The following is a 23,680-nucleotide window of genomic DNA, read 5'->3' as shown; positions in this document are numbered from 1 at the left end:
TTGTCCACCAAACCTGCAAGAGCAACCACTAGGCGTCTAGGCTGGTAAGTGGTCCTGATTGTTGGCACCGACAAGGTTTGGGGTTTCAGGGGCCGTTCAAGGAATAATTGGTGGAGACCCCAGTTTATACCTAACGCCAAGCCCATGCAAACTAAATATGTGACTCGTACTAGTAGATCCAGTGATCCAGTCAAAATTCCATTTTCTTTATAAACAAATTTTTCTATCACTGGCAGAAGCCCGTGTGACTTCGAGGCAGAAAAGAGTCAAAATACTATACTTATCAGGGGGTTCATATGCCCAAGTAACCTACTCTAGTGCGATGGAAAGTATTTGCCGAGATTATACGGGAGGGCATAAAATTCTTCACTTCTTGTGTCAGTCTTGAAATATCGAAACTTCTCCCACCAGTGATACCCACTTTCTTTACGTGTAGCGCTATCACCAAAATGTAGGGTACGGTCCAGGAACACAGCTACAAGAACAGCCACGGTTGCAGGGGACAAGAATATCACGTTTACTATATTGTTGAACTGCAAAATTTCCAGAAATTTAAGTTAAATTCATTAGATCAAGAGCTCTACAAATAAATAGAGAAGGACCAATTTCTGATTCACGAGATCTATACCGGGGTACTACGGGTATGCACAGGGTAGTGACCAGAAATAAGCTGAGCTTCCCGAAAGTATTGAGGAACTGAAAACCCGATGAACAATGAGAAGCCTAAGATGAACTTTGTCCGGAAACTATTGAGGTTGCAAAACTGAAGTAAACCAAGACCTGCAGAAGCTGCTCACCCCATGAAACGAAAAATAATAAGAACCTACCAAACGAAATAATGTGTACATGACATGATATATAACCAATGCCGATCCCACCCATTTTAGAAGAAAATCCAAGAGTTGAGATTAAGAAAACATTCATCAGAACAAAAATAATTACTTATTTCAAGGATGAGTAGCATTTGCATAGAGATAAATATGGAAGACTCGGACTGCAGTCCGTACCTAGCAAGTCAAGATATGAATCAGAGATTACATGAGATACAATCTTTCTAGTCTTGTTCAGGATGAAAATTTGAGCGTTTGTCATGCTACTGATCAATTTATTTCAACTTATATGCATATTAATTTGTTACATATACTGTCTACGTTAGTACGTTAGTATTGGGACCATATAGAAGGGAGGAACAACACTGTCTAAACAAAGCATACTCTATTGTCACTTGTGAAGAACGTACTTATGCCCAAACCATACCATATTCCTTCTAATTGAAAAACTCTACAGATGCTTCAGTTTTGCTTGCTTGACAAGGACGCTCGGTAGAGGTGTCCACAACTTCGACCATAAAATTTAAGATAACCACAATAGTGTAACTTATATAAGCATTGGAGGGCACTTCAGAGATATCTTGAGAATTGCAAGACATACATACCCACATAGGCAAATAAGATGCAATACAGAGCTGCAACAATCGGCAGTGGGATGGAAGCAAACAACGCTCCAAACTTTCCTGTTTTCAAAACAGGATGAGAGTGAAAATTCAATTTGCCAATCCAGTAGGTACAAAACTGCACAGGAACATATTAAGTTTCATACTCTAAGCAGAAATGTTCATTCCAAATAACCAACAAGTTTAAACAGATAAGAAATAAGTAATAACAAAGTACCTTGTTTAATAATAATAATAAGTAGTAATAATAATAATATAATCCCTAGCCTTCCAAACTAACAATGCGGGTTCGGGAAATAATAATAATAATAAAATAATAAAACAAGTAAAAAATAACAATAAAACTAATAACAATAAGGATTGTTTATCCTTTGCCACTCAATCCAACCAACAAGAAAGGAAGTTTCAAGAAGATTTTGCTAGTAATTTAATTAGGTACCTAACACAGAAAAGAAAAGCATAAATCCTGCAGCTATTTGTACAACTCTTCGACTTCCCACTCGTGTCAGTCCCAATAGACCAGCATTTTCACTGCATAAATAAGAAGAAAAGAGGTGGGATAATCTCCATAGGCTGAAAAAATGCACTACATTATGCTACATTATGCAGCACATCCACACAGCCAAGGAGAAAAGATAAATCCAAAAGATTAGCCTTTTCTATGGCATATATCACTCAATCAAATAATGCTCTCAAAGAGTTACAAAGAGGTAGAGGCATTTATGAGTAGATTGGTCGATTATGGTCATAGATCACTTGATCCTAGATGTTATTAGTCTAGTCCTCACTCAGTATTCCTTGACTTATACTCTCAATTCAATAATTATCCTTAACAGTTAGAAACATTACACTGATACTGTAGAGCCATTTACAGTGCCAAATATTCCATCCAGAAGAATCCCGATGCCCTGAAACAAGAAAGAACAATAGAACATATTGAGAAAACAGTGTATGTACTTCATGGGAATGACAGGAGACACTGTTTAGAAAGATATTACAAAATTATATACCTGCCAGCCTATACCACGGCTAAGAACAGATGGTGGTATGTGTGTGGCGCTTCCGTATCTTGAGATAGCAATAAACGTGCCAGTTGACTGCGGAATGCGGAAAGAAAAAATAAACAACCAAGTGTACAAAAATAAAATGTCACTGAATATGAGTGTGAGAAGCGATCCAGTATGGCCCTGTCGATAACCTTCACAATGAACTCTAGCACAGACAATCACCTAAGTTATGGTTTGTAGCCATTAGGACCATAAGCAACCATTTTAAAATCACTAAGAAAATTTCTTCAATAGAAATAAAACACCACAGAAGAGGCTGGGTAATAGGAACAACCAGCTTGCATGACTGATATCTATCAACAGAAAGTCAGATTATCTTCTATGGAGGTTGCTTTGGAAAATGAAAAATCAGAAATGAAGTCACAACACTGAACTGTATGTACATTCGATGTGCCTTTTTGTGTCATTGGTTTATTGTGTGTGGCGTGCTTTTATAGGCATGTTCTCACAAATGTTGTCAAAATCCCATTACTGTACAGGCATTATTGGTGATGTTCTCTTTAGCTACCGAAAACACCTTATGACTGTTATGAGGATCATTCCAGTACACACTTTACATCTTCACTAGATGCTATGAAATAAAAAGGCTTAGATAAAAGGATGATTCTAGGACACCTTAAGAATTGATATTGGAATAAATAAAGTAGTGTTTAGATAAAAAGGTACAAGGTAGGATCAAGTAACAAAACCTCAATGAGAGCAACAAAAGAAGCAGCCATCATAGCAAAGGCTTCTCCAGCATCAAAAGTCGGTGCTCCCCATTGGAAGGGGTATGGAGCCCTTATCCTGCATAAATAAGTAAAAGCACCATCAGAAATCTTGAGAAACATGCAGAGGGCTATGAAAGCAATTTTTGCTTCTCACTAAATGAAAAGGGAGCAAAATTCAGTGGACAATCAAGAGTTGTAACACAGTCAATCTTGACAAATGCGTTTACGGTTGACATGCATTGACATTACATTTCAGATGTAGGAACCACATTCCTGTTCTAGTCTTTGATCCGCTCTTTCATTTATATCAATATTTTGAACCTGTTGGTCACAAGTTGCAACTAGGAAGAGAACCGATTCATTTGATCTCAGTCTAGAGCAATGAAAAAAAAACAAAGTGTTTTTATTTGATAAACTTCAAGACCAGAATTTCAAAAGGATAACAAACTAATTGTATCAGTCAGATGTTCTCCAAGGAGTGAGTTTTTCCACACGGTTAATACTAAATATATTTTGTTGCCTATTTAGCAGGGGTTACTTTATACATCTTGCATGCACCAAAGACGTGCCCCTTAAATCACAAAAAACGATGTTCAAAGGAGAATATACACAACTTTATATCAATGATATACACAAAACAAATGAGGTAGAAAATAGGGACAAATTTGTGTAATAAGGATGCCATTTATAAAAAAAAAACAAATTTAAATGAGATATAGAATCTAAAAGACCTTAGATGGTAAGTGGTCTAGGGTATAAGCTCACCATGGGGCTGCACTGATGAGTCCAGAACGATCCGTGCGACAACTTAGCTGTGTGGTGGAAGATCTATTGTTATATGCACCACCAACAGTAAGAATGTGTGCATAGGTCCATACAAGTGCAACCGACAACAGTACCGCAAATCGATCAAATATAGCTCTCCTTACAGGTAGTATACGAGGTAGATACTGAAAAAGCAGCATTCAACAAAATATCAACTCTGTACACATGCAAAGTTACAAATGAACATCTTCTAGTATCTTGCTAAAAGCCGAAAAATACAAAGTCAAACTCACCTGAGAAATGAAGACCAACAATACCAGTTGGGGAAGCCCAATTTCGATGCAATTTGCCAGCTGCAACCAACATATTACTTATGAACAAACAACAATATTCCAATATCCCATACAAAGTAGTTCTACATGATACACTAACAGGACATATAACTATAAGTAATAATACCAAATTTCAGCTTAAAACTCGAATCCAGGCGTTTCAAAACAAACAACATATAGAAAGTAACTTTGGGAGAAACTCTTTACTTTAGAAAGATATGTTGAAGAGCGAAGGGTTTAGCAGGGCTTACAGCGGGGAACCCATAGATATAGAGCCCAAGCCCAACAAGTGTAACCAAAGGAGCTGCAGAGAGTGGACTCAATAACCTGACCATGACACCAAAACAAAACCCCCACATAAATAACGTTACTCAAAACAAAAATCAAAACCAAGCCACAAATAATTTGAAACACACCAGAAGAAATTTCTCCAAACCCCCAAGAAACCAACAACGATCTGGAATATAGAGGCTATTATCAGTGCTCCTTGGATTCCTCTCATTGTCCTCAGAAATCTCTGTTTTAAAACAATATATATATACATAATAAGAAAAGGGATAAATATACATGTATAAACATGAAAATGAAGAATATAATAAACCTGGTGTGGGTCAACAATAAAACTATATCTAGCAGCAAGAATAATGGACTGGGTTGGAATGATGTATGTTAATGAACCACCAATAACTGCTGGAAGCCTAGTTCCCAAAAACGATTGAAGAAGGGTGTTGATTCCAGTCACGAAAAGTAAGGTTTGAATCACTTGTGCTTTCTCCCTCTGTAAAACAACAACAAAGTCAACAAGCAACAAAAAAAAAAAAAAAAAAAAAAAAATGAAGAAGAAGAAGAAATATAATAAGTCTTACGTTGCCTCCACCCATCGTTGGAACCAACAAGCTTGGTATGATAACACATGTTCCTAAACTTACTAGATAGTGCTGGAAACCAAGAACAATAGCTTCAGCTGCATTTCATCAACATTCCAAATATTCAAAAACAAACTCCAAACATGTTTTAGAGAAAGAAGAAACAGAGTTATATAGAGTGAACGTACGCCAATTAGGAGGACTAGTGACACAGTATTCAACACCAGGTAACTGTTCTCTGACCGGATGAGGTTGAAAGTCATCTTGTTTGAATGCAGCACCACCGGCACCACCACCTTTTCCCATTATTTTCTCCTCTCTCTCTCTTTTTTCCAATGAACTCTTTGTTTTCGGATGCTTTATAGTGGAAAGAGGAAAAAAAGAAGTGGGGTGAGTTTATAGGAAAATGGGGAGGTCTCAGTCAAGCGGTGTTGTGGTGAGTTAGTAGAAGGGATTCTCTCTGTAGGAGAGGGAAAAAAAAGTACTAAAAAGAGTCTACCGAGCTACTTTTTCACGGTTTCAGTTCTATCATAATTATGGGAGAGTTGAGTCTTGTTTCCGGAAATAACCCTGTTAGTGTCCCAAAATGGAATTGGTGTGATGGAAACAATTGACTTTAGAGTTTAGACATCTTTGATTCTATCCATCAATGATCCATCCCCATTTTGCAGTTTTTTTTTTTTTTTTTTTATACCTATTCAGTAATTTGTATTCACCTGTGGGTAATCGAGAATCTCCCATGCCTTAAACTCCTAAAGACTAGTGAAATTAAAATGTGTAGATTTGTGTTCTGCAACTTATCATTTTGATAATTACAAAATGCTTGTTAAGCGAAAATAACTAAGAAAAACTTGAATCCAAAGTCAAGAGATCCACAGAGTATTTAGTACTGCCAATTTTATGGCATATTGGTGGGAATTCTGTATATATTGAATGCTATGAAGTTTGAAGTATTAGGTGGTTTGGGAAGAGAATGAGTGAACATATAGAAATTGATTCCTAGGTTTTTTTTTTTTTTCTTGACAATCCTACGCTTATTTGATTTTCAAATGTGACCAATTTTCTGAAGACGTACTTTTTTACTGTGTATACAATGGACTTTTCAATTGGTAAGTATGCAGTCTGCACGATTGATTAGGACGATTTCTAATGTGGAATAAACATATAGCACATTAGCACATCTGTTACGTTGATTGTTGGATTGTCCAGACTCAAAACATTATAAACTGACATAGTTGACGACAACTACTAACAATTACTCAACTAATGCTTTTTCAATAATCAGTCTTATGTTTTATTTTGTGAACATTGTCATTGGGATTAGTCAAAATCTCTGTTTAGAAAAGTTATATAAGCTCTGACTGACGTAAAATATGAATTTTATCATGTTCGTGTTAAGCAATTATAAAACCCTAACTACTGATAAACACTCATATTAATGTTCACAGTTTGTTGGGCTAGTATCACCAACCCGAGCAAGTTCTTTAAGTTGGAAGTAGTTGATCCACCCCCATCCAATTAAGAAACATAAAGAAGGATAACAAGATTTTAAGACGTTACGTTTTGTTTTATTCTTGTGTGTTAGAAACAATCGGATCCTAGCTCACCAGGGTTGGGATACTCATTAAACATACGTATCTCTACTCTCTAGTTAGGTAATTGACACTTAACTTCTTCATATTTTTTGAGTATATCAATTATCAATTGTGGTTTACAGTACGGGCTGCAGATCGGTTCTAAACCATTGTTACGATCTTGTAGCAAGTTTATTGTCAATTTCTGAAGTAAAAAATGTGTGAAAATTTTAGAAATCCCTAGATGAATTGTTGTAAGTCCGCTTTTGGTCTAATCTAGTCCATCTCATATAGGACCGTTTAAAGTTTTTGAATAACAGAAGTGTACATCCTTGACTCATGTACACACCATGACATTGAAAATGCTCACAAGAAGGTCCAACAACCAGATAATTTGAGACCGGGCGTTAGACAAAGCCCTCAACTAATCAGAGCATTCATAAAAGTGTACTGGGCAGCAAAGTGTTTGCTGCCTTGCTGTTAAAAAAAGTTGGCATAAAACATTTACGAATATGTTATTTTGCTATGGTTCAACTGGCTAAGACTTGCCGGAACTGTTCAACCGGGCTTGAGGACAAACATGGCATTACGTTGGAAAAAAAAAACATCTTTTGTGACTTGATCATTTACGTTTGCTGCCTTGCTGTTAAAAAACTGCACAGTGACTTGATCATTTAAAAAAAAACATCTTTTGTGAACATCCTTTTCATGTTGGAATTAGCAAATTTGAGAGGTCTCACAGTAGCCGCAAACCTGCAACTCGCTGCAAGTATGCATGCTCTGTTTCCTCAACTCTTCAATTGGAAAGTAGTTTCAAAGTTTCAAATTGAACTGAAGGTTCCATGAACATTCCTTTGATTTAATTTTGTCATAAAATGGTCTATAAATATAGTTGCAACTAGAGATTATGCCAAAACTTTTTGTAATGCTTTATTTAATACGTCTCCGACTTGAAAGATTTACATTTGAATCTCAATGGAAGTTCGTCTATAATTCTATATTAAGATTAAATGCACGGAAGCACCAAACCACACCAGTGAAAGGATGCCGTAAATTAGTTGAAAAGCAATAATGTTAGTATGGGAGGAAACTTGACTGGTAGGAAATTTCTCTGTCACAATCAAATCAGAATATTGGGCTTAAAATTTGTGATGTATTGCGACTTTTCCTTCATGCAGTTGATCAAATTTTGTTCAGTGGGTTTACTTTTTCCTTGACTGTCCCTCAAAGTTACTAAGTTAGAATGGTCATTAGTCATTACAGAAAAACGGCGAGGAAATGAAAACATCTCTTGTTGAAGAATTTGACGTAGAATAAAGTCAATAAACTAACGAAGGAAGAAAACACACCACACACGACAGGCAACCCCAATGACCCCACTACACCAAACTGGCCAAAGTCTCAAAGAAGTGGGGCATCTAGCTAAATGGATATTGGGCTGAGGTAGATTTTAGAAAAACAGTCCATGGAAGCCTAAGTATATTCAAGGCTTCATCATGCCCGACCAATTAAGAATTTCTTCTTCCTGTCTATTACATTGAGAACTAATAAAAGCCCAGCTCTGAATTAACTTAACTTAAAAAACCAACTTAGAGCATCTTTAGGAGTGATATCAATCTAGTAATTTGGTGTTTTTTTAATTTCAGGAGAACTACATGTTGATAAAAACACCAAACCAAACACCAAATCGACCAATATTTGGTTCCAGGTTTGATGCTGTATCAAATCACTCACGCGGTTTTCTCAACACAGCGTGGGCTTGGGCTGCTAAATAGGCTTCTATGGCGCGGTTTTGGCAAAACCGCATGGGCTTGGGCTTCTATGGGCGCGGTGTTGGCAAAACCGCGTGTGCTTTTTATGAAAATTAGAACTGTGATGCATAGAACTTGAAAAATTATAAATTTTGCATAGAAGTTAAGAAATTAATAATTGTGCAATTGAATAAATTAAGAATTGTGATTCAAAATCGAAAAAATTAAAGAAATTAAAAACCTATGATTCTGATTATGATTATGCAGTCCAAAATCTATGATTATGATATAATTATATAATATACACAATGATCCAAAACCTATCATATTACATCAAATTTATTTAGCTCTCTTCCTACGCCCCTTACCACTCGATCCCTCTCCTCTCTCTATTTGGATATTCCTAAGTTGCTCCTCTGAGTTCCTAACCTGAGAATCAAGATCTTCTCTGTCTGCACGAAGGTTGACTACCTCAGCCTGAAATTCCTCATATCCCTAATGTTGTTGCGTGTACACCTACTGAATATCCTCGTACGCTTTTCGAGTCTCATCATACGCACGTTAGGATTGCTGATATGTCTGAGAATATGCCTCATCCCTTTCTTGGCTATAATGATACACGGCAGTCTTCGTCCCATCAAACATACAAATCTAGTTCTCATATCTTTTTCGAATCTCAACCTGAAAATCCAAGAAAATACATTGTGAGTACATATTATATATATAATTAATAAGAAAAATAAAATAACTAAACTCACCGTGGTATACTGATCAATCTGCGGCTCTAACTCATGGTAACGAGCACGAGGCACCTCAGGAATGGAAATGTAAGTAGCCTCCCCATCAGGTCCACACACGGCAAACATCTGATGATTACTGGCAGACACAGGAGTTGGATGACATGCATTCAGAGGTTGTGGGTTGTAAACAGGCTGTGGTGGATGAGAAATACGTAGCTCACGTCTCATCCCTTCCAGACCCACAAACTCGAAGTTGCTAGCCCGACCAACAGGGGGCAACAACGGACCCATAGAGACACGGTTCCACCATCTATAATATTGATCAGCAGTCTGCTCAACAACAAAAGAAGACGCATCTGGCCAAGGACCACCACTGGCATGAACTTCATGAACTTGAATTCTACCCCACGACTTCGCATCACTAACATCTGGCATGGGAGCACATGGAACTCTATAACGTCCATCATCCGCTCTCCAACATCCAGCCGCCACGGTACCAAACCATCTGATCCGCGTCGCGGTAAAACACAACTCGCGTGACGTGACAACACACAAGCATCTTTGCCAATTGGATCGTCAAAGGCGAGAGTCAAACGCCAAGGTCTCCACTCGATAGATGACAATGATCTAATATCAATCTGAGCACGAGCCATATAGACATTATTTCTAATCTTCCCCCTGTTACGAGTCAAGTGAAGCCCTGACCAACTACCAAATCTGGGGTGTATCGTAATCATGTCTATGTTAGGACAAAGAGTTTGAAAGTACTCATAAAACCAAATCTCTAAAAGTCCTGTGAATCCTGCAATCTGAGGACTTCTACTTCCGAATGTCTGTGAAGCTTTATCTAACGCCGCTAGGGGTGTCAAAATGGCCCTCAAACCCTTAGCCCGCCCGTCCCGACCCGGCCCATGGGACGAAAAAGCCCTCAAAATGAGGCCCTCACACATTCGTGGGCTGGGCCGACCCGGCCCTCAAGCCTTTGAGGGGAGGGTATGGGCTTAGACTTCGAAACTTAAGCCCTCCCTTAAGCCCGGCCCTCAACATTTATTACATATATTTTAATAAAAAAATTTACAATATATTTCATTTTAACATTAATATGCTAAAAATCACTTAAAAAAACCTTTATCTATTAATTTTGCCAACCTTATAATTTCATTATAATATTTTATGAAATGAATTTAACTTATCTTAATTGACTAATACAACTTTAACAAGTTTTTTTAGTAGTTTGAAGGTTTAATTGTGAAGTGCATTCGATTTTATCATTTTTAACTAATGTTTCTAAATTTATTTTGTAAATAAAATATATAACATAGTATCCGGCCCTCACGTTTGGCCCTCAAGCCCGGCCCTTCAAGCCCTCTCGAGAGGGTTGAGGCGGGTAAAACTTCGAGATTTAAGCATTGGCCGACCGGACCCGCCCTTGAAGTAAATGAGGGTAGGGCTGGCCCGGCCCTCAAAGCATGAGGGCTTCATTGTTTGAGCCCATTTGACACCACTAAACGCCGCTATCAATGTGGCATATACTGAGCTACCCAGGTCATAATATCTCATAGCATGCAAATCAGATACATAAGCATAATATCTCAGTCATATTGTAGAATGACCATTGGGAAACAGAACATGCCCAATAAAAAACATCAAAAAAGCCCTAACATATACATCAGCACCCTCACTACCAGGTAGAACAGTCAAAGCTAACTCCGCTCGTGTATCAGGATCTAAGAGGGGGTCTGTATATGCAGTCTTAATATGAGATAGTTTAATACCAGAAAAATCATAAGCATCCGCACCCAAACGAGGAAAACTTATAAGCATACTATCCATATTCTCATAATTTGTATGAAAAGATATCGGTTGACCTATATCGATACTCAACCCAGAAATCATAGTGAAGTCTAATGGTATGAACCCTAACTCCGCACAAGGGAAATGAAATGTATGAGTTCTACTCCATCATCTTTCTACTAAAACTATGACCACTGTCTAATCAGTCTTCTCATAATTCACATCAACCAAAAGACCCAAAGGTGTATACAAAATACTAACTCTAATATGTACAAACTCATCCAAACTCTTAATAACCTTCCACCACTCTCTAACACCATGTAAAGCCGATCTAACTCGGTAGTCAATAACATGCGGATATTATGGAAAAAAAATAATCATTATAAGATAAATAATTAATTGGTCCAACTCAACTAATTAATATTCAAAATATTTAATCAAAACTAATTAATTATCTGAGTATTAGCCACTGCACTCGACCGTGTTTTATATCACGTGTAGAATACACAACTTCCATATCAAGTGCTTCTCCAGGTGCAAATTGTCAATCGAAGTCGTTTATCTGATACTCCAGTATATAGGGATGTTTATCAGTCGGCGCGATATCTTCGAGTTCTTCTCCCCCACTGTCTTCTCCCCCACCGTATTCTACTTCCTCAGGTTCATCGCCAATATCGTCTGTGTACTGCGAATCATCACCGTCGAAAATTTTAAAAATATCCATATCAAATTTTAAGAGTTTAGATAGGTATTTTTTTTAAAAAAAAAAACTAAGGAGAGGGTTTTATAATTGTGAGAAGATGTGAAAGTGATTGAACCGAGCGACTTTGGAGCTGTTTATATAGAAGTAGCACGCGGTGTTCTGAAAACCGCGTGGGTTTGGGTCTGTCAGTTGGGATTTAGTGGTGCGGTTTTGGCAAAACCACGTAGGCTATATGGCGCGGTTTTGGCAAAACCACATAGTTGCTTGGTGAAATTTTGATGTTGCTCCTAAAATTGTTTGGTGTTTTTTTGGTAGCTCTCCTGAAGATGCTCTTAGTGGGTAGTATTGTAGCAAACAATTATGAAAATGAACTGGACGAATGGAACCTGCAGAAGTGCTTGGATCCGGAGTGGATATTCCACAAACGAGTGAACGACAACAAAGAACTGTGCACAACGCCACAACTGCAGTACTGCACACACAACATCCAGCATTTCCAATAAGAACAATTTCGAACACTCGCTACAGCGAGCACAAGTCATCCAACTTAACAATCACATTTCAGAAGCTGATAAGCATGGACCTTAAACATGGGACAGGTTATGCACAGCAGACAAACACATACTTTCTTTCCAAATGCAACTCAATTTTTTTACCTTTTTTTGAAGGGTTAAGAATTTAAAACTCATTGACAATCCATGACACTTGGAATTAACCATACATGCTGTTCGTCGGTAAACATTTAAATATCCATTCCAATGGCTGATTCTGTAGATATATTTAAATGGCGATACTAGATATCTCTGTAACAAAGTGACCTCCCCCCTGAAGTGACATTTGCCCGACGTTTTGAACATAATAATGTGAATATCGTAAAACCTCGTCGCTCCCTTTTTATCCATAAGAATGTTCTTCGCTGCAGGTGTATACCATGCCCAGACAAGTGAAACTAAAGACCAAGGAGCAACAGATTTAGCTCACCAATATAAAAAGTTTCTTGAATTTTCATCTTGTAAGGTGTAAGTGTAACTCGCTAACTTGTAAGGTACACAACAAATAGGTAAAAATCTGCCTGGTCTACTTTCCATTTGGAGGTATTGGCATATTGAAATTTGAAAGTTTGCAACCACAGGAAAAGTAATACCAAAATGAAAGGCAATATCACAAAATCCATATACGTAACAGCGTAAATCCCAATGGATTCAAATTGGTCTCTTCTTACTTTCTCTCCTTTCTTCAGAAATTTCAGTAATAAGTGCATTAATTTCTTGTGTCGTCATAAAATTTCTTCTGTGCATTATTAGTTGCAGTCTTGCATGAGAAAAGAAGATGATTCAGACTTCAAAAACAAAAGTCCAGTTTACTTGTTCAATTAAGTCACCAGTTCCAATTCCAGTTCCAACTCTGAAAATTCATCATAGACGCAAAAGCAAAAGCTACGTCTTTCACAGAAATGGTAAAATCCAATTAAGTAACATATAGACTAGCTTTGACTGAATATACCCTTGACCCTTCAATATTTACCACGACCACGACCACGACCACCGGAGAACCTGCGACCACCAGCACTACTGAAGAACAGGCTACTGACACGACCACCACCACCACCACCACCACCACCACTTTCCTCTTCCTCATTTTCTTCCTTTTTGACCCACATCACAATCTCATCTCTTCTCTCTCTCCCTCCATAACCAAACCTTCTTCTGAACCCCAAATCACAACCATTCATCTCAACCTTTGATATGTTGCACTCCTCACCCTTCATTTTCACCTCACCATCACCACCAACCGTGAGAGCTCCAATCTTTTCCACAATCTCCACCGTTGGATTATGAAAAACTTCCTTGACATTTCTATTATTTGGTTTTGTCTTCCATTTCCAGTTTCCACCATTCCTAGAACTTTCTCCAATGCCTACTTCATTCCTTTCTTTCTCACCAGCACATTTCACTTTCTTCTTCTCATCATCAACAACATTTTCCACCATCAAAGATGTCTTCTTTCCCACAATCTCTGCTGAAGAAACACTCTTACCCTTTAATAATCGCCATTTTCTACTTTGTTTCACCACCACCTTCTTTTCATCAACAACAATCCCCACCATCGGATTCACTAACACCCCTTCATTGTTTTTTTCTTTTCCATCAACATTTTCATCATTAGTAGCAGCTAGGGCTTTTTCCATTTCCATTTTCAATTTTCTTTTCAACTTCATCTTCATCTTCTTTTCCTTTTTCTTCATTCTCCTCAATTCTTCAAGATCAACAGATTGTTGCTCTGAAGACTTGGAACTCGTTCCCCCATCTTTCTTTACAAAGAGTGGTCTTTTTTATTTCTCCCGCCCTGGTGCTGAAATCCAGGTGGTTTGATTTCTTCATCTCCAAATATATTTTCTTTCCCTTTCACTTTATGTCCCTTCACTTTTCTCAATGCTAGTTCTTGTTCCTTGATTCTCAATTCTTCTTCTTCTTTCTGCTTCAGCTTTTGTTCCTTTTGTTCTTTGATCCTCAGTTGTTGAAGTTTATGTAGGGAGATGAAGTTGGGAGGAATAGAAGGTGGTCTATTGGTTGCTTCCATTTTGATTGAGAATTTTATTCTACATTTTAGCCCCATCTATTTATAGGGCTCGTATTTATATATGGATCATGGATGGATTAATGGAAAGTAATTAATTCGTGATCATTCGTAATTAATTCACAATTATTTATTGGAGGCCTTAATTGTGTGTAATTGTTTTATCACATGGTTTAGAAAAACCGGTAAAGTCCAAACTAGGTAAAGCATTTACTTTTTGCACGTTTTTACAACCAAAAACAGAAAAACTTCTTCCCATTTTTAAAAACTTCTTCTATGGAGTTATGGACCCATTGGACTAATATAATTCTGAGTATTTTCACTATTTTGTATGCATTGAAGAACAAATTTTCATAATTATAATAAAAAGTAGAGAACAAATGTTCTCCAAAATCAACATTTTCCTTCAAACAATATATATAAGAACATGTCTTCTGCGCGAGATGTATGGTGTTTTGGATCAGTACTTCTTTGTTAAAATACACCCTCACCTCTGTGTGTGAGTGGCCCAGATTTACCCTCACTTTCTCTCTCCTGCACACCCTAGATTTACTTATATATAAACCGTGAAGGGATGTTTGGTGACTCTGATTTTTTGGAAAGTTGTTAGTTGTCAGTAATATCGTGATATATGACATATCAAAGTCTTTAGCCAATAATAAAATGAGATTTCAATCAAAGCATAGAAGGGTTTGCCCATAAAATGAGGTTTTAATCAATTTTATGTCCATTACATTTTTGAAGCTTCTTCGCAATTGTCTTTCCACTTACTTGTAGAGAGGTCTAGAGGAACAGATACGCATGCATACTGGTGTGTGCATCTATTAACTTGAAAGTCTGACGTCTTTCATAAACGCACAGGAATAGACATGGAGATCTGAATTATTAATTGTTGTGAAATCTATTCGGGCACACGTACAGCGAGTTATTAACTAGATTGCGAATCTACTAACATGAAAGTCTGGTGTTTTTAATCTAGATTTAACCTAGATGATCATTAGTCACTACGAGTGGACTGCATAACTCACCCAACTCAACCCTAATTTCTGACTAAATTATCTTGGCACAACAACCCTCGTCCCTGGCGCCATATCTTTGGGGTATCTATCATAGGACCAAATAGTAAGGAAAGATACGCACACAAACCACTGGCCCGGCAACTTAGATATACTCTTAGAATTCCTTGCGAACGTGACGAGCAAACAGTAAACCCAGGTCACTGTTCAATTATCATCCTCTAAAAGACCTTATACTAGGTAGAGATTCAATGTCACTCAATTAACTGCAGGTCTTGGTCGGAACCTAACCAACGTCAGACTGAAATCCTAGAACACAGTCTTCCTATTGGTTCAGTTTTTCCAGCATAAATGAGGAGTAACATAGTCTCCCCCCTTCACACTTTAATCAAGTCTGGGCACCTTTTAAGCCTTCAAGGTATCGTAGGTCCAGAAGGCCATAGGATGCTGCTGGCTGTCTGGGTATGTAGCCATGACCTAACTATGAGAGGATGACAATCAATCACTCATCCAAACGGCTGGGTGCAAAAGAAATAAACGAAGAATTCTCTACAAAAAAAAATGAAAAGATTGCAAAACTGAGTCCCCAGTTCAGTTATTAACCAAGACACTCGTAGAGCTATAAATTATATTCCAATAGGACACAAAGGAAATACATATAAGCGTGAAGGACAAGCCCTAACAAAATAACGTACAAGAATGTAATTAACATCGAATGACTTTGTCACCAAAAATAGAGAAGGGTACAAAAACAGTGTCTATTCTGATTCCAAATTTTGGAGACATTTTAAAAAGTAACCTCAGTTTGTTAAACAACAGAACTTAAAACTCAGCGGAGATAACATACCTTACAAAGAATCAATGCCTGTTCCAGCACACAGCTGGAAATATCGATTCCACTAAGGAATACTAGTAATGAGATCCTTTAGACTGCTGAAAATCCCAAAATCATCCAACTTCAACAAGGGTACAACACATATCAGCCTACATTTAAGAAAGCTTCCATTAAACCTGCAGTTTACCTCTACACCACAGTATGACATACAAAAGTTGTTCAAGAAACAATTACAGGTATCAAGAGCGAGAAAGATTATATGAGGATTATTACTAAAGGGACATATGCGAGAGGCATAAGAGAAGATGGGAAACTCTAGTTAAGAAAAGAAACACGTTCAACTAATGAGGAAGTTTAAATAAATCAACTAATATGTGAGAGAAATTGCATGTGTCCAACAGTAAAACAGGATGAAAACATGTAGGCTTATCCAATATTCCAATGCTTACAGTTACACCAGATGAAGTCAAGTTTTATTGTTGCCAGTAAAATTGCCACTTACAACTGTAGCACATCATATTGCCATATTATCAATAACATACTCCAATTTGGCAACTTGCATAAATAAAACCTCAACAAAATTTTGTTTTCAGGGAATGTTTTTCAAAAATAACGAACAAATACACTAAATTTATGACATGAGATAAACATATATAATCCCCAAAAGCAGTTCCTAAAACACCTAATGTTGCTTTCTAATATATAAGCAACTTTTAAAACTAACAGGCAACCCCAATAATTATGTCTCGAGTGTAAAGGTAAAACTAGTAAGTGTATTTATAGAGCAATGCATATAATCTCAGTTTCAATGCTAATTTAATCCCATAAGTTTCCATTTACACCAGTCATAAATATACCAGGATAGGGAGTCATATGGCTCGGACACGGTATGGACAACACCTTTTACATTTAAAATGAATTTATACAACACGGTACAACACCTGTTGTAAAGTTTGCCGGCATCATATCCTTTCAAGTTTGTGTTGTAGTCTTCAATATATAATTAACACTTGAAGATGAACCATCTGACCTGTTTCATATGCAACCATGGGAATAACCCTCTCCTGATAAAAAAAACTTAACATTTGCAAGAATTAATCATACGTTATAGCATACATAAAATATACTCCACATGATGACTATTATGGCAAAAGATTGATATAACATTCCAACTAGGCAACAATGGATTTCATCTGGCAAGGATTTCAGACATGTTGAAAGAATAACTTCAAGGTGAAAACCATGCAAGGACATGAAAAAATAATCCAATATAAAAATAATATGAAGCTGCTATGTAAGAAGCCTGTGTTAGATTTAAACCAGTTAACTTTATGATGCAAAATGCCATGATGCAGAAATTGTTTTAACTCGATGTTGGGCCAATTTTGATGGACCACACAACAAAGAGTATATGGTAATTTTATGAGTTATGACCACTTTAAACTGTCTCAAAGTTCTGGTGGTCATTCTTAGTGTAAAGTGGTATCTCGAAACCACTTGATTTAAGTGTGTGTGTTCACAGCTTTCAGATTCGCATAGTGAATTTATGAAAAGGGTGTGACATGGCAATTTAGCCAAACACTGAAATCAATGCAAGCTGACTGTCTATTGTTTGAAAAGACAGCGTTATTGAAGCCCACAATTGACACCACCCATTAGTTCACAACAACCCAATTTATAGCAAGCCCAGTCTGACCGAACGAACAACATATCATTATATTACTGCTAATAGTAGTCGTATTATGAATTGCGAAACAATAGAAACTTGTCATATTTCAATTTTGGGAAAATAGACATTAACCAAACTACTATAACACTCTAGGGAGAAAATTGACATTCAAATTACATAATCATAATTACAACAATTTTTTCAAGCAATGTCAGGTAAAATATTAACTATCAGTTAATTGAAGGTAATGTTTAAGGTAGCAATACTATCATAACTGTACTTAGATGACAGCAAAAACCAAACATATGGAGAGTTAATAAAACCATCAGCTACACCATCACTAGGGTAAGAGATTCATGGGAGCCAAGTCCATAAATAACATTCAAAATGCACCAACTTTAATGCTGTCAGTGCTACGAGGACATTTGGGGAAGATGAAGAGGTACCGATACTACCAACATCTATCATCAACTTCTCATTATTGTTTTACAGATTTCGCAATCAACACACATTGATCCTAATATGCTTGAAAATAAATCAGTACATGAGACAACAACAATACATACCTTTTCTTTCTTAATTGGCACTGGTTATCTATTGGACTTCACTGAGCTATGATTGTGAACACAAACAGTGTCTTATCAACTTCAGTAGACAGCTAAGCATAATTTTGGTTGTTGGTTCTGTGTAAAATGTTCAATTCGTTTTCAATTTAACACCTCAACCCTTAACTTTCTCCCCAACTTTCCCTTTTCTCTTCCCAGGGGAAGGTGGAAACTGATCCAAAAAACCTTGAATCCCAAAGCCCAATGCTTGACCAGAGGACAACTACAGACTTCTATTAGGAGTAACCTTACTTTCCCATGCGCCAGGCAGAGGGCATTAGTTCAAGATAAGATGAAGTGAGCACCATACAATGCTGACATGTGGCCTGAATACAAAGTCCTTTCACAAGGACATTTCATTCATTCAGTCCGTTTCTGCTTCACAACTTTATCCTCTCTACAACAACTTTCCCATTCCTTGAGTCACGTTCTTAACCGTCCACACCATATGTCGGCTATTCCCACAAATCCTCGTACACCATCCAAGAAAAATGACCAAATAAGCATATGTAAAAACATTGAACAAATAACTAATGAAGAATAAACAACATAGAGTTGTGCAAATGAAAGCTTTTAAGAACCTGAAAAAGCATAACAAGGATAAACCAAGGAAAACAAAACAATCAAAATGGAAAAATCAAATGAAACAGGCTGGCCCCAAGAAAAAGACTTCGAAAATATTGCATTAAAAAAACACTGCAAAAAAATGAGGATTTTTTTGGAAAAAAAAATAATAAAAAAAAAAATAGACAACTTTCTCTAAACATAAAACACTTTTCCATACAAAAATAGTTTATTCAGTGTTTAAACAATAACAGGTTTTTCTTCATTTAAAAAAAATAGACTTACGGAACATAAAATATATAAAACCACACTAAGTAGGTGAGAGAGAGGCTAACAAAAGACATTAGGGGGACTGCAAGAGCACATAGCGTGGAGTTTCAAAGGATGTCAAAGTAGAAAAAAAAATCTCATGTCTCTGTTGACAATCCAAAGTCACAGACACAAGATATGAGAAACCGCAGCCACAAATACAAAGACTAAAAAGGTTGGCCCATTAATGAAAGGCATAAGGAATCATATAGACAATTCAATAATTCCTCATTCCTCATTTGGATCCTTGCCCTCACTTCGGCACCAATCCCCTCTTTGGTACATGTTCTTAATCAACCGCCACAATGTCTAGTTATAACATTCCCACAAGTCCTTATCTACAGTTCCCGTTAGGACAATTATCACCATCAGTGAGGAAATTTAAAAAAATAAAAAAATAAGACACTTTCAAAAAAATACAAATACAAAACATATCTAAGCAAAATATAGGTTTAAAAATCAAACCTTATTCACTGTCTCAAAAAGGACTAAGTAAATAAATATATAAATGCATTATGAAAAACAGATTCAACAGTTCAAAGATAAAAAAAATAAAAAATCTAAGACAATAATGGAGGTTCGAACATGGAAAGTCAAAAAAAGATAGAAAAGGAAAACAATAGGCGAAAAATTAAAAAAAAAAAAAAAAAGTTAATACTCCAATAGAGTATAAGTAAGGTTATGAATATGAAGCAAAACAAAAGATGTAGAAACAAGTTAAACACAAATAGATACAGACAAAAAAGAGCAAGAAAAACTAAGAAAACATTTACATAATACATGAAAACGATAGATCATGTTAATGCAGAATTTAGACACAACCTTACTTCTTACGTCCGTGCCAACTCCCAGACCACAAACACTAAAATTACAACCAGGGTCAGAAAAGTAGCCAACCTATAATCTCTCCGGCACTTCTTCATTACTAGTATTCTTAATCAGCCCCCTATAATGTTTCTATACTCCTTATTGCAGTTCTGATTTCTAAAAGGACTCATAAAAAAACAAAAACACAAAGACAAAACATGTATAAAAAAAACCTATGCATGTGCATGACTTTGAATTGAAAAGCTTTAGTTAGAAAGACGCTTACAAATTCTGGGAGTCCTAATACTGAAACCTCAACATCAAGCATCTATATAATCCCACAATGCTTACAAGTAGATCTAAACCTCCTGATAAGACTATATCGATGATCAATTTTATACTTCCTTGCTCTAGAATTAATAAAAGTTAACAAACCAAACCTCACAATGCAGTGCTACTTGAAAAATTGTTTCGATATTAATTTAAACAGCAACGTTGGAGAGAGTCTATGCCCGGTTGTCTATATAAAGGACCAAGGTCCAGATGATTGCCATTACACCGAAGATTCAAACTTAAAAGGGTCATGATGGGCTCTGGTTCCATTCCTCCTTCGTTTTCAAGGCCATGAATATATCAGTAGAATCTTTTAGATTCAGATTCCCGTTTGCACCCTTGCTAGGGCCGGCTTTGAGGGCAGCCGTCTAGGGGCCCAAACCTTTGACCCAGCTAAAAAGCCCCATCTAGATAACAAGTGTAATGAGATTTTGTTGGTACGGATGTGGTTAGCAATAATAATTCTACACTGACACAGAGAATTTGACACAGTTGACTAACATAGTGACGTGGCACTGCAACATCAATATTACACTATAAAAAACCAATGGAATAGATAATTTGCTATGAAAAAAAAATGAAAATGACAAAATAAGAATAGAAATGTGATAATAGAAACAGAATAAGTATTTTGAGTGAGAGAAAAAAGATTTTTGCCTATTATTTTTACCACTGCAACATTCATGTGATTAGTTAGCATTTGATAAAGTCCTTTGAAAGTGTTGCTTTGAAGATTTGAACTTCGATTAAATATATACAAAAGTTGGAAACATGACCACAATACCACCAACTTGTTCAGTGGCGGAGCCAGGAATTTGAGTGAGGGTGAGCCACGCACCCAAACAACCAAACATACAAAAAAATAATTAATAATAACTAATTTCTTTTAACTAATAATTCAAACTTAACCCAACCACAAAATAACTATATTTCGAACATCAAATATCTTATAAAATGATACAATAGGAACATTGGATCAAGAGTCTCTAAAATGTAATGTCAGGAGAAGAGGCAAAAGAGCGGTAGAAAGCGATGAACAACTAGACAGCGAGGAATATTGAAGTGGCGGGTAAAATGCGGTAGCTAAGGTATGCAACCCTTTGCGAGAAACTTGAGGCGAGGACCCGGCAAAGTAGTATTTCGCGAGTAAAAGATCTCAATAGGAGCATTTTAACATTTTAAAACCCACCCTTGAACAAAATATATAATGAAAATTTAGTAGAACAAGATCCGCGGTGCAAATTCCTTCTTGAACACTGCTGGAAGCGGCTACCAAATGTCCCATTAACCAAGATCACATCGGAGTTTGAGACCTTCACTAATGAGTAGCGAGTCCATTTCCACAATTTTTGACCAAAAGTCATCATATCCACATACCACAAAAAGGACTATTATTCGGTCATTAAACAAGCATGGGTTGGAACATCTTCAATCTTCATAAAGGAACACCAATATCTTTGGGATCTTGCATCTGGCATAAAACTCTAAATCCCTAAGTCCCTAAACAACCTCTATTGACTAAAAAAAGTAAACTCCACCATTTAATTGAACACACCTCGGGTCTCAGTCGTGAGTCACAATAATGACAACCATAATTAACACTATAACACATTGACTCCTAAAAACTCCTAAATACAACCAAAAATAGACCTAAAATAGACAACAGACAAATTGCTCTTACGGTTGCAAAACCTAAGTATTTAGTAAATTTACGACAAGAAATTAAGTAAGAGTTGTCATTAAATAATATGGTATAGAATCGGAAGACAAAAGATCAAAAGAAGACAAAAAAAGTAATGTGAGTCTTACCTGGTTCTCCACTTGAAATCAAGAAGAGTAGAAAATTTTTAATAGAATAATTGAGAAGGGAGTTAAGGAGGAGAAGTGGAGTGTCTGAGGGGTTTATTTTGTTTGGGTTTATGGTGTTTTTTTTCCCCTTTTATTTTGTTTTTTTTTTTTTTTTTTTTTTTTTTTTTTTGGTTCGACTGATAGTATATATATTTTTTCGGAAAATTGAGGGTGAGTCAGGGCGTACCCTGGCCCCCCCTGGCTCCGCCAACTTGTTTATGTTAAAAATATCTAAAAATTATATATAATATAAATACATAAAATAGTGCAGTTTCTATGGGCCCCCTATAAGGGCTCGCCTAGGGCCTCCACAATCTCAGGACCTAGTCCTAACCCTTGCTATAAGTTTAATAACTACAACTCTACAAGTTCGCATAAAATAACAGGAGTATTTTCCAATAAAGTAAGGACTACATACAGACCCCTAATATCTCAAAGCAGACCCTATTTTTTTCTCAAGGCAAACTCCCAAACCTAAAATTGTCCTTAGACCGAACCCCCTACTATCATTTTACAAAAATAATTAAAGAAATTGATAGCATGGATAAAAACAAGTTGATGCATATCGATGCTTCTAGGTTAGATTATTTAAGCTTTTCTTAATGAATAACCAACACAATACCATTTGTGTATGAGATAATCCACAACTCAACCAACCTAGGCAAAAATATTAGTTTGGTTATAACTTCTTTTATTTTTTAAGTTAGTTCAATTAAACCGTTTTAATGCATGATTGAGACATCTTATCTATGTGTAAGACAACCCAGTTTAACCAACTAGGGCAAAAAATGATAACCTAATCAGATCATCTTTTCGTTTTAAGTTAGTTAAGTTAAATCAATCTAAATGCATGACCAAGTGACCAACACAGTCTATATGTAAGATGATCTATTTTGACCAACTAACTAACTAAGGTAGAAAAATGGTAGCCTAATCAGAACGTATTTTCTTTTTAAGTTAGTTTAGTTAAACAAATTTTAATGCATGACCAACACAATCTATGTATAAAACGGTCCATTCCAACCAACTTAAACATAAAATGTACATTAGCCTATGTAGAACATTTATTTTGTGTTAGTTCAGTTTAACCGTTTGAAATTTGAAAAGTTCGATTTCAAACTTAAATTTGAAATTATGACAAAATATTTCTTACCAATTTACTTAAAATCACAATATTAGCTATATTAGACCAATATGGACATAGAATGTTTGCCCAGATCTAGCGTATTTTCGAGTTCAATTTTTATTAACCAAAATTCAATAATAAAATTTTAAATAAATAAAAAATATTATTCCAATTCAATTTTATTTGCATCTATACATTGTACACAACCTTACACTCTAAACTCTAAACTATACACC

General features: G+C 36.3%; 3 protein-coding genes across 9 annotated transcripts; all 3 read right to left on the bottom strand.

Annotated features, from left to right (window-relative positions):
• Positions 1-185: 185 nt before the first annotated feature.
• Positions 186-5,623, bottom strand: LOC147520916 (nucleobase-ascorbate transporter 7-like). Its single transcript, XM_086592427.1, has 14 exons — positions 5,382-5,623; positions 5,194-5,291; positions 4,929-5,105; positions 4,744-4,844; positions 4,579-4,654; positions 4,289-4,348; positions 3,996-4,180; positions 3,210-3,306; positions 2,464-2,550; positions 2,303-2,361; positions 1,893-1,984; positions 1,436-1,513; positions 629-789; positions 186-533 (listed from the first exon to the last, which is right to left on the bottom strand). The coding sequence occupies exons 1-14, from the start codon at positions 5,497-5,499 to the stop codon at positions 315-317; spliced, it is 1,608 nt and encodes a 535-aa protein (XP_086448553.1). The 5' UTR covers positions 5,500-5,623; the 3' UTR covers positions 186-314.
• A 2,964-nt stretch (positions 5,624-8,587) lies between these two features.
• Positions 8,588-9,715, bottom strand: LOC147520915 (uncharacterized). Its single transcript, XM_086594992.1, has 2 exons — positions 9,277-9,715; positions 8,588-9,199 (listed from the first exon to the last, which is right to left on the bottom strand). Exons 1-2 carry the CDS (start codon positions 9,691-9,693, stop codon positions 9,170-9,172), a joined length of 447 nt encoding a protein of 148 aa, XP_086451118.1. The 5' UTR covers positions 9,694-9,715; the 3' UTR covers positions 8,588-9,169.
• Positions 9,716-11,447: 1,732 nt separating this feature from the next.
• Positions 11,448-20,794, bottom strand: LOC147520914 (uncharacterized). 7 transcript variants are annotated; one of them, XR_015212915.1, is made up of 4 exons: positions 17,125-18,412; positions 16,196-16,332; positions 12,142-12,227; positions 11,448-11,737 (listed from the first exon to the last, which is right to left on the bottom strand). XR_015212915.1 is itself a non-coding variant. In XM_086592423.1 (4 exons), exon 4 carries the CDS (start codon positions 13,998-14,000, stop codon positions 13,269-13,271), a length of 732 nt encoding a protein of 243 aa, XP_086448549.1. In that variant the 5' UTR covers positions 14,001-15,897; positions 16,196-16,332; positions 17,125-17,260; positions 18,419-20,794; the 3' UTR covers positions 13,096-13,268. The 7 variants fall into 7 exon arrangements, 5 of the variants coding, with proteins under 5 accessions (XP_086448549.1, XP_086448551.1, XP_086448550.1 ...); XM_086592423.1 differs by lacking the exons at positions 11,448-11,737; positions 12,142-12,227 and adding exons at positions 13,096-15,897; positions 18,419-20,794 and having other exon boundaries at positions 17,125-17,260; XM_086592425.1 differs by lacking the exons at positions 11,448-11,737; positions 12,142-12,227 and adding exons at positions 13,096-15,897; positions 18,419-20,794 and having other exon boundaries at positions 17,125-17,247.
• Positions 20,795-23,680: the final 2,886 nt, after the last annotated feature.

Source organism: Coptis chinensis, chromosome 2 (assembly GCF_015680905.1).
Source record: "Coptis chinensis isolate HL-2020 chromosome 2, ASM1568090v1, whole genome shotgun sequence".
NCBI classification, from domain to species: Eukaryota; Viridiplantae; Streptophyta; class Magnoliopsida; order Ranunculales; family Ranunculaceae; genus Coptis; species Coptis chinensis.
Note: the sequence above shows the minus strand (reverse complement) of the source record. Positions and strands in the feature narration are given on the sequence as shown.